The sequence below is a fragment of the Scomber scombrus genome, chromosome 4 (assembly GCF_963691925.1).
Source record: "Scomber scombrus chromosome 4, fScoSco1.1, whole genome shotgun sequence".
Lineage (NCBI taxonomy): Eukaryota > Metazoa > Chordata > Actinopteri > Scombriformes > Scombridae > Scomber > Scomber scombrus.
In genome coordinates this window covers 8,327,604-8,340,216 of record NC_084973.1, presented here as the reverse complement: position 1 = coordinate 8,340,216, position 12,613 = coordinate 8,327,604, and the positions used below count along the sequence as shown (strand labels likewise).

The following is a 12,613-nucleotide window of genomic DNA, read 5'->3' as shown; positions in this document are numbered from 1 at the left end:
GGATACTCTCATGCCCACCAGGTTTCCCTCCAATTGTTTTTTTTTTTTACACAATAAAGGGGAAGGTTTGTCTGCATCTATAATCTCAGCGGCAAATCAAATGACACACTGTTGTTGTTCCTCAGCGACAGGTGAAACCCAGCCTGCAGAAACACTTACAGCACAGTGGTGACAACAATGGGAAAGGAAGTGATGTCATGTGCTTTTATGGTTGGCTGCAGTCCTTTTAATGATAGGGTTTCTATATAGACGGACACTGAGTTGGAGATTCAGCCTCCTTCTCTCTCAGCACAAATGTGTTTTTGGATGTGTGTATGATGTATGTCCTCTATCTCAATAGTTCTCAACCTTTTTGGCTTATGATCTCTTTTGATGAATGTTTACTTTTGACCACTTGACTGTGGTTAAATAATGTATGATCAGATCAGCCAAATAGTTTTTTCCCCCTTTGTTTTATTTGAATAATTTGTAGAGGACCAAAGAGATCAAATTATCCAGCATATAATATCAAAAAAAACAAGTTAAGAAAAAATATATAATTTGTGTGGCATCTCTTTTTTACTGCTTTCCTGCATGTTAATCATCGCGGGGACCACCGCTCTATCCATGCAGCTGTAGCTTTGAAGCAGACGTTGTCAAGGTTTATCATCTGATTCTAACAGCGTTTTAGTAGCACCTTTTATTAAATAGTACATTTTTAATCCCAAAATAAAAAGTTTCACACACAAAGACACTTTCTTTTATGAAGATTCCTAAATGTGAATAGACAATTTTGTTCAATGCATATTGTGAAAATGAGTTATTCAATCAGCACCGCTTAGAGAGTGAGAGCCCTGACAGAACAAATTAGTAGCACGGGGATGGTACATTAAATTCAAGACAGCAGTCAATCATAATTAGGAAAATATGCACAGTGAAGGTGTATTGCAGTCAGGGGAAATATTTATTAGAGAGCACATCTACTGCCAGGCTGAATCAAAAGGTCAAAAGTCACAATAATGCTACAAATAGACCCACACTACATCACTAAACTCCTTTTAATAAGATTGAATCTCATGCAATCTGAGAAAAGCTATACACTTATGTTTGAAGTAATATTCAATTACTTATAGTGCAAGTGTGGAGGGGGCTGGGAAACATCTAAATTCCCAACATACTTTGGTTAACATGAAGCTGACCCTCATACAGCTGGATGCACCCCTAGGTCCCCTATTAATGACCCCTCAGGTCCCTTGAACAAGACGCTGATCCATATGACAGAAAGGCACACTGGGGCATGAATGTTCTCCAAAGAGTTGTGACAGATGCAAACAGGATTAGACAGCTCTTGCAATAGCTGACTGAAAACAAGAGTGCCAAACGGGGGAAAAAAATCATATTTATAAAGCTTTAAGGCCAGTGGCAAAGCTCAAATTGTGCAGCTGCAGAGAAAAAACATTAAGTTGCTCTGACCTCAGACACACATCCTTCAAGCTGTGTGTTTTCATATCTTTTCAGTTATTGAGAGGACTTCGGCGTGATTGAACAGATTGTGCATTGGCCGCATGGCTGCCTTTTTAGACAACACTGACATTCTTTATTCCTTTATTAGCTGCACAGAGGGGGAATTTCGAGCCTGGGAGGAGAGACGCGCAGCGGGCACCAGATGCTGGGATTGGTCGGACGCTCCACGTTGCACGAATCTAAACAGCAGCGTAAAAAGCAGAGACGGCCGGAGGATGAAGCAGCCTCAGCATCCTCAGCATCCGAGCCAGGCGCACGTAGCCCGCGGTGGAGGGAATCAAAATAGCAATGTGCGACTAGTGCACGAGAGAACCGTGATATATTAGACTGTCGAGGGATATTGCGTGGTTCTGCATTGGATCTTCAGTCTGTTGACAGGCAGCAACGCAGCGCCAGACAACACGGCGCTGTAATACCTTCCACTGAGGAGCATCTGCTGGCTGGAAACTGAGACTGATCATGGGTTTATCTTTTTGGTAATATTGCCTGAGCTGAGAACACAAACCCCACCTGTATCCGTAGAAATAATCATAATAATAACATGGGTTCCAGACTGAGCAGGCAGAGCAGCCTGGACAATGAGAATTTCTCCAAAAAGCGACGCAAGCTTCTAGATAACGCGGGAGAGAGCGACAGGGGCAGTCGGGGCGGCGGGGACTTTCTGTTTGCACTGATGCTGAAATCAGACAAGCTGCCTGGGATGCTGCGGAGGACCAACCACAGCCCGTACATGAGGCGAGTGTCGTGGATCAAAGATATACAGAAGCTGCTCCGTGATCGCAGGATCGAGCAGGCGACCGACGTGCTCAAATTACTGAGGAAGGTAAGGGAGAAACTGCACAAAGCTCGGCCTGAGCGCAGTAAAGTCAGACCTGTTTACATACAGTGTGTGCACCATACTGCTCTCAGCCTGCTTCGATGCAGATGCAGCTACACATCCCATAAACAACCCAGAGCAACAGATGGAGGACATGCAGTAGCTGTCCATGTCAGTGAGGCCAGTCTGATGTGCTCGGCATGTTCAGTTTCAGCATCTTGAGTGCCACAGGTGCCTCACACTCCTCCTGCATGCTCTGCACCCCTGACCCCCCCACCCCCCACCCCAGTCTCTGACCTCTGACCCCCCCCCCCCCCCCTGCCCCATACACCCCTCTTTTATTCCCCTGTGAGGTGACTCTGCATGCACGGCCACGCATTTCCTCCAGAAGTCTTTGTTTTTATAGAAAGTAGGACACTCACAGATCAGTGTACCTGTGACACATTGTTTCAGTGGCAGACACAGCGCGTGACTCACCACACAGTGTTCACTCTGGCTGTGGGTAAACGTGCTCTGTGTTGACATCTGATTTGAAAGGATGACCCGCACTCTAAATGAGGAAAGGGGTCAAATTGCGTGCACCGTGTTATTACGTTATCCCAAATTTCATTATCTTTGGGTTGGGTTGTTGACTTGAACCTCCTTGAACGTCCCATCATCTCATCAGCTCCACCATCCTCTCTACATCTGTCCTTGTTTCCTCCACTACAGCCAGAACCTCACCTCTCCTTAGGCTGCTCTAACACTCCCATTAGAGTGACCTGCCCCCTCCATCCCTCTCCACTCTTCATGTCCCTCCCTCCATCCCTCCCTCTGTAATGGCCTGTGCTCCAGCAGCAACAATGTCCGCCCTGGAGTCCTGTTCCGCAATTTAAAAAAATATATTATTCGTCTCCAGAAGGACTCATTAACTCCTCAAAAAGAAGGTTGCAGCAATGAGCCTTTGCTTTAATGCCTTTGTTTTGCGTATTTCTGTAGTCAGGTGAAACCTTTGTCATTCTTTGGTGATTTTTATATTAAGATTAGTTGTTTTTCTAGGAGTTGAGAGATTTTCTAGCCTCTTTGGCTGATGAAAATTGCTCAAACCCACTGGATCATACCAAAAATGCATTGTCATCAAGCTATAATGTTATTATTGTTTAAAAAAGATGACATTTTATGCAATAGATACATAATCTAGAATATGTGCTACACAAAACCCACATTATACTGAGTGAATACTGCTGTGTTTCTAACAGACATGTTCTCATCTACCATGGGATATGTATCATTACAGCACATGTAACAGAATATGTAGGTGCATTGAAGATGTGACAGCAGCCTTGGTGATCTCATTTGTTTGCTTGCCCTCAGGCCCTCCTCTGTCTTTTAGCTGTCGGCCAATCCCGTGTTAATTACTCTGAAGCCTCGACACAGGAGAGAGTGGAACCTCCTTAATCAAGCCGAAGAGATAAACTGGATAGCCTAGGCTCCATGACAGCCACATCACAAGGGACATGGGCTTGCTTCCTTTAAATGAGCTCCACTTTTATTAAATAAGCCTTACTTTATCTTTACTCGCAGCATTGCAAGCAGGCAGATGTCTCCGAGATTCTGTTCTCTGAATTTAAAAGGGGCTCATGACTGTTAATTGGTGTGTAACAGTGAGCTCTGCTCCAGATATGAAAAGATCTGAGCTCTGCTGCAGATACGGGAAGGAGTCGTGGCTTCATGCTGGGCTTGCACATGACAATTGATCGTGTCTAAACTCAGAAAGGGAGATATTTTTATACCTTGTCTCTCAGAAGGGCAGAAGCTGCTTCTATCGGCCTTGGGTTCAGTCTGTTTACTGTTGCCCTTGTTAAAAGGGAAGCCAGTAATGTGGAGCTGCCAACCTCCCCCTCAAACTGTCTATTACGATCAATGCTGCTTGTGTTCTAGGGGAAAAAAAGGAAAAAAAAGAAATGTGTGTGCATACATGTCTCAAAGGCTTGCTTCCCTGCTTCCCTCATTAAAGTTGCATGGACTGCACAAGTGCTTGTCATGGTAGTCTGCCTCATTAGGATCTCGAGGATGGACTTGTTGATGAAGGCAGATTGTACAGCTCAGTACACACAGCTGCATCGCTGGCTTTCTCAGTCAGCACACTCAAAAGGTCATCTGAAATCTCCTGCTTTTAGTTGGTTTACTGCAGATCGCTTTGGATTTGTCATATTTCTGAGTAGCCTGCCATGACAGCTTTCACTTCTGACGTCTTTGCAGATGCATTTATGTGCTGCACAAATTTTCAAATCACATTTACTCAAATTTTAACATTTAAAAGTACAGCTGTCATGTTTCTATGACATGACAAAAGTTATAAACCAAGAAAAATGGCTTTATTGTATATATTATTGAGAATAGAGAATAGTATGCATTAAAAATAGCAAAGGGAGTTAATCATCCAATGCACTTTTGAGTTTTTCCAGGAGGTTATTGAACGATCATAATGGAGCATGCACAGTCAATCTATTTATAAGGTTTTCACATCATATCAGAAAATGAAAGCAGAGTGGTCTTGTTTGTGCAAACAGCATGCAGTGTGGTATGTTGGGATATGCACTGTGGCTCAGTGCCATGGAGGTGTGATTATAAATGGCAAAACACAGTGTTCCATGCGACTCCCCCTAGACTTCACTCTCCTACTCTAGATAAAAAGCTTCTGTCTCCTTTAATGAATATTTAAAAGAAAACACTTTTATCTTTCCATTTCAAGTCACATTGCCCTCGACACAGCAAGGCACAGTTTTCATCAGTAATGCAAATGTTTCTCAGGTGCAAAAGAACACTGCTAGATGCTTAATTGTAATTACTGCTGTATGTGTTTTACAATTACAACAATTTTATCTTGCTGTGTTTATGACTGTTCTCTTCTTGTCTTTTTTTTTTTTTTTTTTTTTTTTTGGTAGGATCTGGGTTTGGAAGGCACCTCGCTCAATGACATCTTATACAAGAACGCTGCGTTCCTCAACCTGGTGGACCCAATCTCACATGAGCTGCTGCTGAGCTTGGCCCGAGAGATGCAGTGTCCTAAGAAGGTTAGCTTTCACCTTCCTGAGCACTCACAGAATGTCCATAGAAAAATCAAGTCAGATTTTAGCATTCTGAAAAGAGAGTATTGACCTAAATTATTCCCATGATGGTTTCCTTGTGTTAAATGATTGGTTCTCAAGATCAATGGAAATCAAATCTGAGAATTTTATCTACCTTTCTACAGAAGGTTGGGACATTCTGCAGACACATGTTACTTTTAAGCAGCTGGTTTGAATCCGTGGAAGCTGATTCTTTCATATTGTTTTTTCAGCCATCCAGTTTGTTGAATTAGATTTCTTGAGATTTAATACCAGAAAACTCATAAAACTGGAAAATATCTGCAAAAATTACCTCTGACAGCCCTGAAGGAATGAAGCAAGTGAGCACATTAAACAGAAAAGATGTGTTTTGTGCACAGAGGGGAATTAATAACTCAGCATATCTTAACTTCCAATGGTGAATATTAAATTATTTGGATGTAGGCAATGACTACCAGCAGCCACACCGTAACAAACATGGCTAATGAACTTAAATTACCAGTGTTTACCAGTGGCTGTGTTGAATCTCACCTCCACTGTGTATTTCCTGTGTGTTCCCCACCCACGCACGGTGCATGTGATTAGATTTTCTTGCTCCGGCAAGACAGCCAAATTGTGTTTTGTTCAGGAGTAGCTCAAGGCACCGCTAACAATAACAAACCTGTTTTATTTCGGTTTATGTGAAAGATGTTATGGTTACCGGTTGACAAGTTTCAGATAATAGAAGACGGCCTAGGTAACATGAAACGATGAATTCTAAGGATTTTTTTCCCTCCTCTCTTGCACACATGAGCAGATTGTATCTTTAAAGAGAGATCTCATACTGAAAAGTGCTGCTTCACTGACGTTAGTCTCTTTTTTCTTGTGCTCTGTTCTAGCAGGATGCAGACACCATAAAGTCTTCAGATAAGATTTGCAGACAGCTGATCTACCACCTGACCCCACACTCAAAGTGGCTGAGGCAGAGCATGTCCAGACGGAAATCCCAGGCCTGGTAAGCCCTTCTGTCCAGGCACCCAGTCTGTAATAAATCTGCAGCTCCGCACAACAGAGAACAGGGCTCGGCTCCATGTCGAGCTGTAGAGATTTCCATCTTTGTAGCTGACATTGAACGAGGACAGTGCTGGCCACGGGCTGACCTGACGGGTACGCCATGGTAACCACAGCTGTCAATCACCTTTTTTTTAAAGTGCTCAGGTCCATTGCCACTAGCCTCTCTTTCTTCCAAAGTGGCACGGCAACAAATTTGTCCATCTGTTTGCTTTTTTCTCCCCTTCAAGACAAGCCGGGAGGGTGAAGTTAAAATATAATTATACTTGATGAAAGAGTGAATTGCTTTTGATGTGCAAATGACAGCGACAGAATTAGCTCGGGTACAAAATAGGTTTTATGCGCGCCCACGTGTCCTTTTTTCATGTAATTGCTTATTCCACAGCTGGCTAGATGCCGCAAATAATGCATTCATTTTCTCAAGATGAAAATAATCTCAGAGTTGAGGAGGAGACAATGCAAACACAGTGAGATGAGACAGGTTCATTAGGAGGCAGTCAGAGGTATCAACATGCAGAATCAGAGGGAAACGAAGACATATTCACAGGGATCTGGCAGGATCAGACACAAGCGAGGCTTTGTTGTGCTCATGGACATTTAATTCAGCCCAGAACAGGGAAGACGCAGGACTTAACTGACACTGACAGCATACATACTACTGCTAGATTTTTAGCTGATGGAGCTTTTTTTTACTTAGTCATGTTGTTGGCTGCATAAACCTGCAGAGAGAGAGATGGTCTGACACTGACTGAAACAGCAGGTGCAACATTAATCATTAAAACAAAAATCCACCCTAAAATAGAATATTAATACAGTAGATGCTTTGAGCTATGACAGTTTTGCCTGGCATTACAGTATGTTGGTGAACAAATACCTGTCAAAGCTAGAAAGAGACCAGACCAGGGCCAGTCTGCATAGGACTGAGAATAGATGTATGGATGTATTTCACCGACTCAATTTCTGGAGATATGTTTTTGGAGTTTTTTTGTGTACCTTTATTAAAAGATACTAATTAAAATATTTAGTCTAAACTTTAACACAAATATTTCCCAAGCACACAGTTAGTTTTTTCAGGTAATGTTGGAAGTGAGCAGTTCGGCTCCATTTGTAGTGACAGTCCAGTGGGATTGTGAAGGATCAGAAGTTGTTTAATAAAAGGAACAGTTTGACATTTCGGGAATTCATTTGTATTCTTGTCAAAAGATGTAAGAGAGGATCTATACCACTCTCATGTCTGTCGTTAAAATATAAACCGGTTAGCTTAGTTTAGCACAAAGATTGGAAACAGGGGAAAACAGTTAGCCTGGTTCTGTCTGAAGGTAACACAATTGGCCTGCCAGCCCCTCTCAAGCTCACTAATTAACGTGTTAACACAGGGGGTTTTGTGCTGGACTATTTCTTGGCTGAGGGCAGTTACTTCCCCGGCCAAGAAATAGTAGAACCGCAACTTGTTTTTATGGTGTGATTTTATTCCCACGGATTAAACAAACGAGAAAATGTTAATTGGCAAGCTTTAGAGGTGCTGTTGGGCAGATTTTGTTACCTTAGGACAGAGCCAGGCTAGTTGTTCCCCCTACTTCAAGTCTTTATGCTAAGCTAAGATAATTGTCTCCTGGCTGTAGCTTTTTAATTTAATGGACAGATATGAGAGTGGTAGTGATCGTCTCATCTAACTCTCAGCAAGGAAGTAAATAGATGTAATTTCCAAAAAACTATTCCATAATCAAATAGAGATGTAACTGTCCTCATTAGTGTGAAAATCATGTCATAAATATCATTTTAGGGTGGATTCTACCTCCCTTAAACCCCCATTTTTTGTTCAGCTGCAGGCAAACTGCCCTCATCTGTGCAAAAATGCCACAATCTCACCTCTGTGGGGTTTCTCTGTGTTCAGAGAGGTAACAGAAAAAGCTCAATCCTTTTTAATGCCACTGGATTGTTCATCCCTTCATTATCCAGCATTAGCACTGCACACTGGTCGCTCTAAATACTGTACACACATTTCTGACTGAAATGCCACACTGAATTAATGTCTGAATCTCACTAATCCTGTTAATCTATCTAAGTAGTTTATTTGGGGTTTGCTCGAAATGTGTTTTTTTTTTCTTCTTTTTTTTTTCCACATTTCATGAAAGAGCTTGACAACAGGCTTGATAGAGGCAGTGACCCAGAAATACTGCCGAGGCGCTCCCACCTTAAGGGTAATTTCATGTGAGCGTAAAAATTGTCAACACTTACGTGACCTTTTTTCTCTTCACTCTTCACTCTCTTCACACCACTATCTTCCTGCTCCATCGCCCTTATTTAGCCTCCTAATTGCATTTTTTCCCCCTGTGTCACCTGAACACCGAAAAGAACAAACAACAAAATAACCCAAGCTACTTTTTAGTGGTCGCTGCGTCTTTTGTCTTGCTGTTACTTCATCATTCACTTCAGACATTTTCAGTTTTTCATATCTTCTCAAATTCACTAATATACATTATATTGTGCATCATGGCATACGAGGCGTGTTAAAGCTTCCTGAAGGGCCCATCTGTCATTCTTACTGATAGCCTCAGCTTCAAGTCTTATGCCAGGAAAATACAGAATAAGACACAGTTCTCAGAGAAAGGACAAAGTGGTCTGAACAAAGAAATCCACTGAACAAGATATGGAGGTGATACCTGTGTGCAGGGACTTTCTTTCTTTATTGATATGGACTGTGGGGTTGGATTTCCTGCACCATGAAGGACAATGCGGCGGTGTGAGTGTGTGTGTGTCACTTCTCCATATAGTCTTGGGTATAAAAATACAGCATAAATGTCAGGGAGCAGATCTGATTAGTCTGGATTTTCATCTCATGTCTTTCTTGCGCAGTTTGGCTTCACCCATCAGAGGGCTGAAATTACTAATAGAGCAAAGCTTGAACATAAATGACTCTGCAAAAATTGGTGTGAGCAATGCAATAACAGCTCGGGTAGAGTTACGGGGAGAATGAACTTGAAAATTCTTATTTAAAGTTGAAATGAAATGGGATTTTCTAGGACACATTTTTATCCATAAAAAAAAAAGTCTTTCTCTTTTTGTAATTCTCATTTTACCTCATTTCAACTTGCATTAACTTACCCTGCAGATATGAATATGTTGTCAATAAATCATATTTACGCGTACTGAATTCAAATGCTGCCTCATTACACTAAATCAATGACACACAAGGCGGCTGATGAGCCGCACATGAGGACAAGAGGTGCACTTTGCTTCCCCAGGTGGAAATACTTAATAGACAGCTTCATTATACAACATAAATTTAATTGATTACATTATTATGTAAGGGATATAAAATAAATTACTTGAGTGCACATTTAGTTTTAGGAGCATATCTACTATTCTTCATGTTGATGCCATTTGTGTTATTACCTATTTTAATTCAATGTTCAGTGTGGTGCAGGGAGGGATAATTTTCTGTCTGTGCTGCTTTGGACATCCTCTCTGTGACATTCACTCACAGACATCAAACGTCTGAACCACCTGTAACAATATGAATTGGTATTTCATCTCTTGCTTAGATTGAACACCGTTGTAGTATTCTTGTGGATGTAAAGATTGAAAAAAAGCCGTCTGCTACAAGTTATCAGTGACACCTTTGTTTTCTGGTGTCAGATTGATCTGGAGGAATAATAGAAGAGGCTACCTGAAGGACGCCTCAGACATCCATTTTTCGTGCTTCCTATGCACAAAAGAATGACTGTCTGGGGGGGAAAAAAGAGGGGAACCATGTGATCAAAACTCATTCACACCTGCAGGGGAGCCTCTGCTAGGCCAGAGCCATTAAGACTTTTGTGCATCTGGTGAAGATGAGGTTTCTGACATACAAAAGGCTGCTAGGGGCCAGACAATAGCGAGTAGGAAGATAGTGGCTCACAAGACTATTGATGAAGATACAACAGCCTTGACAAATGACTTTTTCTAATAGATCCTGAGCTCAAAAGCTTATTAAACTCCCTTTTATGCCTGGCTGCATGATTGGGTTTTCTACTTCTTTCTTTTGCAATTAATACAAACGCTGTATTTCAAGACAAACCTGCTCATCAGCCCATCACCTGCTTTTAAAAAGAACCAGTAGATCTTGCTCAAGGCAACATCATGAAAAGCCCTCTATTTTCAACGTGACCAAAAAACACTTTAAAGCATCACAAGTGACAGGTACTGCAGTGGGTGTCACAGTAAGTCACCGGGCGCCGGAGGATGTTATAATTCACTCTGACACCGAATCAGCGTTACAGGCCACTTCAGTAACAGCTCAAGTTAAACACACCACATCCTCAGGGGGGGGGGAGAAGGGAGCACCGGTAAATGGGACTGACTGGAAACAAAAGGGCAATGGCGTGTGTAAATAATGCATAAAATATTCTCCGCTGTAACATCAGCAAATGCTTTACATCACAACAAAGTATCAGGTTATGTCTTATTTTCTGATTCTGCTTATATTACACATTATCCTTAAAGGGCTTTAAGGTTTTCAAAGGCTTGTGCTAGGAATCTGCACCAAAACAAACATATTCCCTGCTCACATATTAAATAAAACTTCTTTCAATGACTGACATACACTTAAAAATCACTTCAATACACTGTCAAACACAGATTAAACTAGCGAGAAATCTGAGAGTGCACACATCTGAAACGATAAATATGTATCCAACTACTCACTGATAGATAAACATGGGATAGATGTGGGATATCTTTCTCTAAAACACACAACGCTTTATCTTTTAAGAAGTAAACTTCTCTGTTTCTGGTCTATAAGGAGCTCTGTGCTCCTGGCCGTCGGAGCTTTAAGCTCAAGCTGCTGGCTCGCTCGGATGTTTTGGCTCCTCTGTTTACACTAGTAAATCCCCCATGCTGGAGTCTCTGTGTCAGCCTTCCGCTCCAAGCCCGCCCATTCACCCCCTCTTTTATACAGCACAGGAAACATAACATAAGACCAGGCCAATGTCCCCAGGTAGCAAACCACTCAAAGAACTCCTCAGATACTGTAGAACCTAATCTGGTTTGTGCTTTTCTAAGTAATCTCACTCTCTTTCTGTTCCTTTTCTAACAGTCTCAAGACAACCCTACAGAAAAAGCTGTCCAGCGAAAGCGTCGATCTGTCCGGCATCCCCCTGTCTACCCGTGATGTCCGCCAAGTCGCCTTCTACCTCCAAAACAACAGAGACACTGTGGTGGCTGTGGACATCAGCTTCACAGATCTCCAAGACGACAACCTGAAGTTCCTTCTGCCTCTTCTCGCCTCGCTGCCAAAACTCAGCACCCTGGCTCTTAACGGTAACCGCCTGACCCTGGCCATACTCAAAGACCTCACAGAGATGCTGAAAGACCCCAAGATGTTCTCCAGCCTGGCCTGGATAGACCTGGGCAACAACGTCGACATTTTCACCATGCCGCAGCCGCTGCTAGTCGCTTTACGTCGGCGCTGCAGCCTGAAGAGCAGCCTGCCCACCATCTACGAGTACACAGAAGGCCAGCCCTACTGCTACCACCTGGAGACGTCTATCGAGGAGCCCAGCCACTACGAGGAGGAAGAGGAGGACGAAGAAGACGCAGAGGATGATGAGGATGACATGGGGAACAAATTTGTGCTGGAGCCATGGGGCTTAGGGCAGAAGCAGCTCTCCAAAGACTTCACCCTTCACTACTGTGAGAGGTGATGGGGAGTTTTGCTCTGAGGCTCTTCGACTGTGGTTGAAATGTCGTCCCACAGCACTCCGTTACTTCCTTCGCCCTCCCGTCCTCACACCACGAGCCCAGTCACCCTTTGAGGCACGGGGGAGACCAGTGCCCACATTGTGAAATTCTCGTCCCGACACGGCTACCAAGCTATTCCTAACCATCTCTGAGTTAACCCCACACAAGATGACAGTGAAGTGACGGTCGCAATGGCGGACTTACTGTGTTGGTGGATGGTGCTCTTGGGAACAAGGTGCGGTTTCATTGGAGGGGGGCTGGAAGAGTTAATGAACCGGTGTGCTCTCTCTCTCTGTCTCTCTCTCTCTCTCTCTCTCTCCCCCTATCTCTCTCTCTATCGCTATCTATCTCTCTGTCTCTCTCTCTCTATCTCTCACTCTCTCTCTCCCTCGCTATCCCTCTCTCTCTCTCTCTCTCTCTCTGATAGTGGCAG

At 43.0% G+C, this 12,613-nt stretch overlaps 1 protein-coding gene across 1 annotated transcript; it reads left to right on the top strand.

Annotated features, from left to right (window-relative positions):
• The first annotated feature begins 2,044 nt into the window (after positions 1–2,044).
• lrrc75ba (leucine rich repeat containing 75Ba) lies at positions 2,045–12,143 on the top strand. Its single transcript, XM_062418146.1, has 4 exons — positions 2,045–2,326; positions 5,248–5,376; positions 6,291–6,403; positions 11,537–12,143. Exons 1-4 carry the CDS (start codon positions 2,045–2,047, stop codon positions 12,141–12,143), a joined length of 1,131 nt encoding a protein of 376 aa, XP_062274130.1.
• The last annotated feature ends 470 nt before the right edge of the window (positions 12,144–12,613 follow it).

Coding starts and splice junctions, on each gene's coding strand:
- lrrc75ba (XM_062418146.1), top strand. CDS start 2,045: ATGGGTTCCAGACTGAGCAGGCAGAGCAGCCTGGACAATGAGAATTTC. Junction 2,327..5,247: donor TGCTCAAATTACTGAGGAAG/GTAAGGGAGAAA, acceptor TTTTTTTGGTAG/GATCTGGGTTTGGAAGGCAC. Junction 6,404..11,536: donor AGACGGAAATCCCAGGCCTG/GTAAGCCCTTCT, acceptor CTTTTCTAACAG/TCTCAAGACAACCCTACAGA.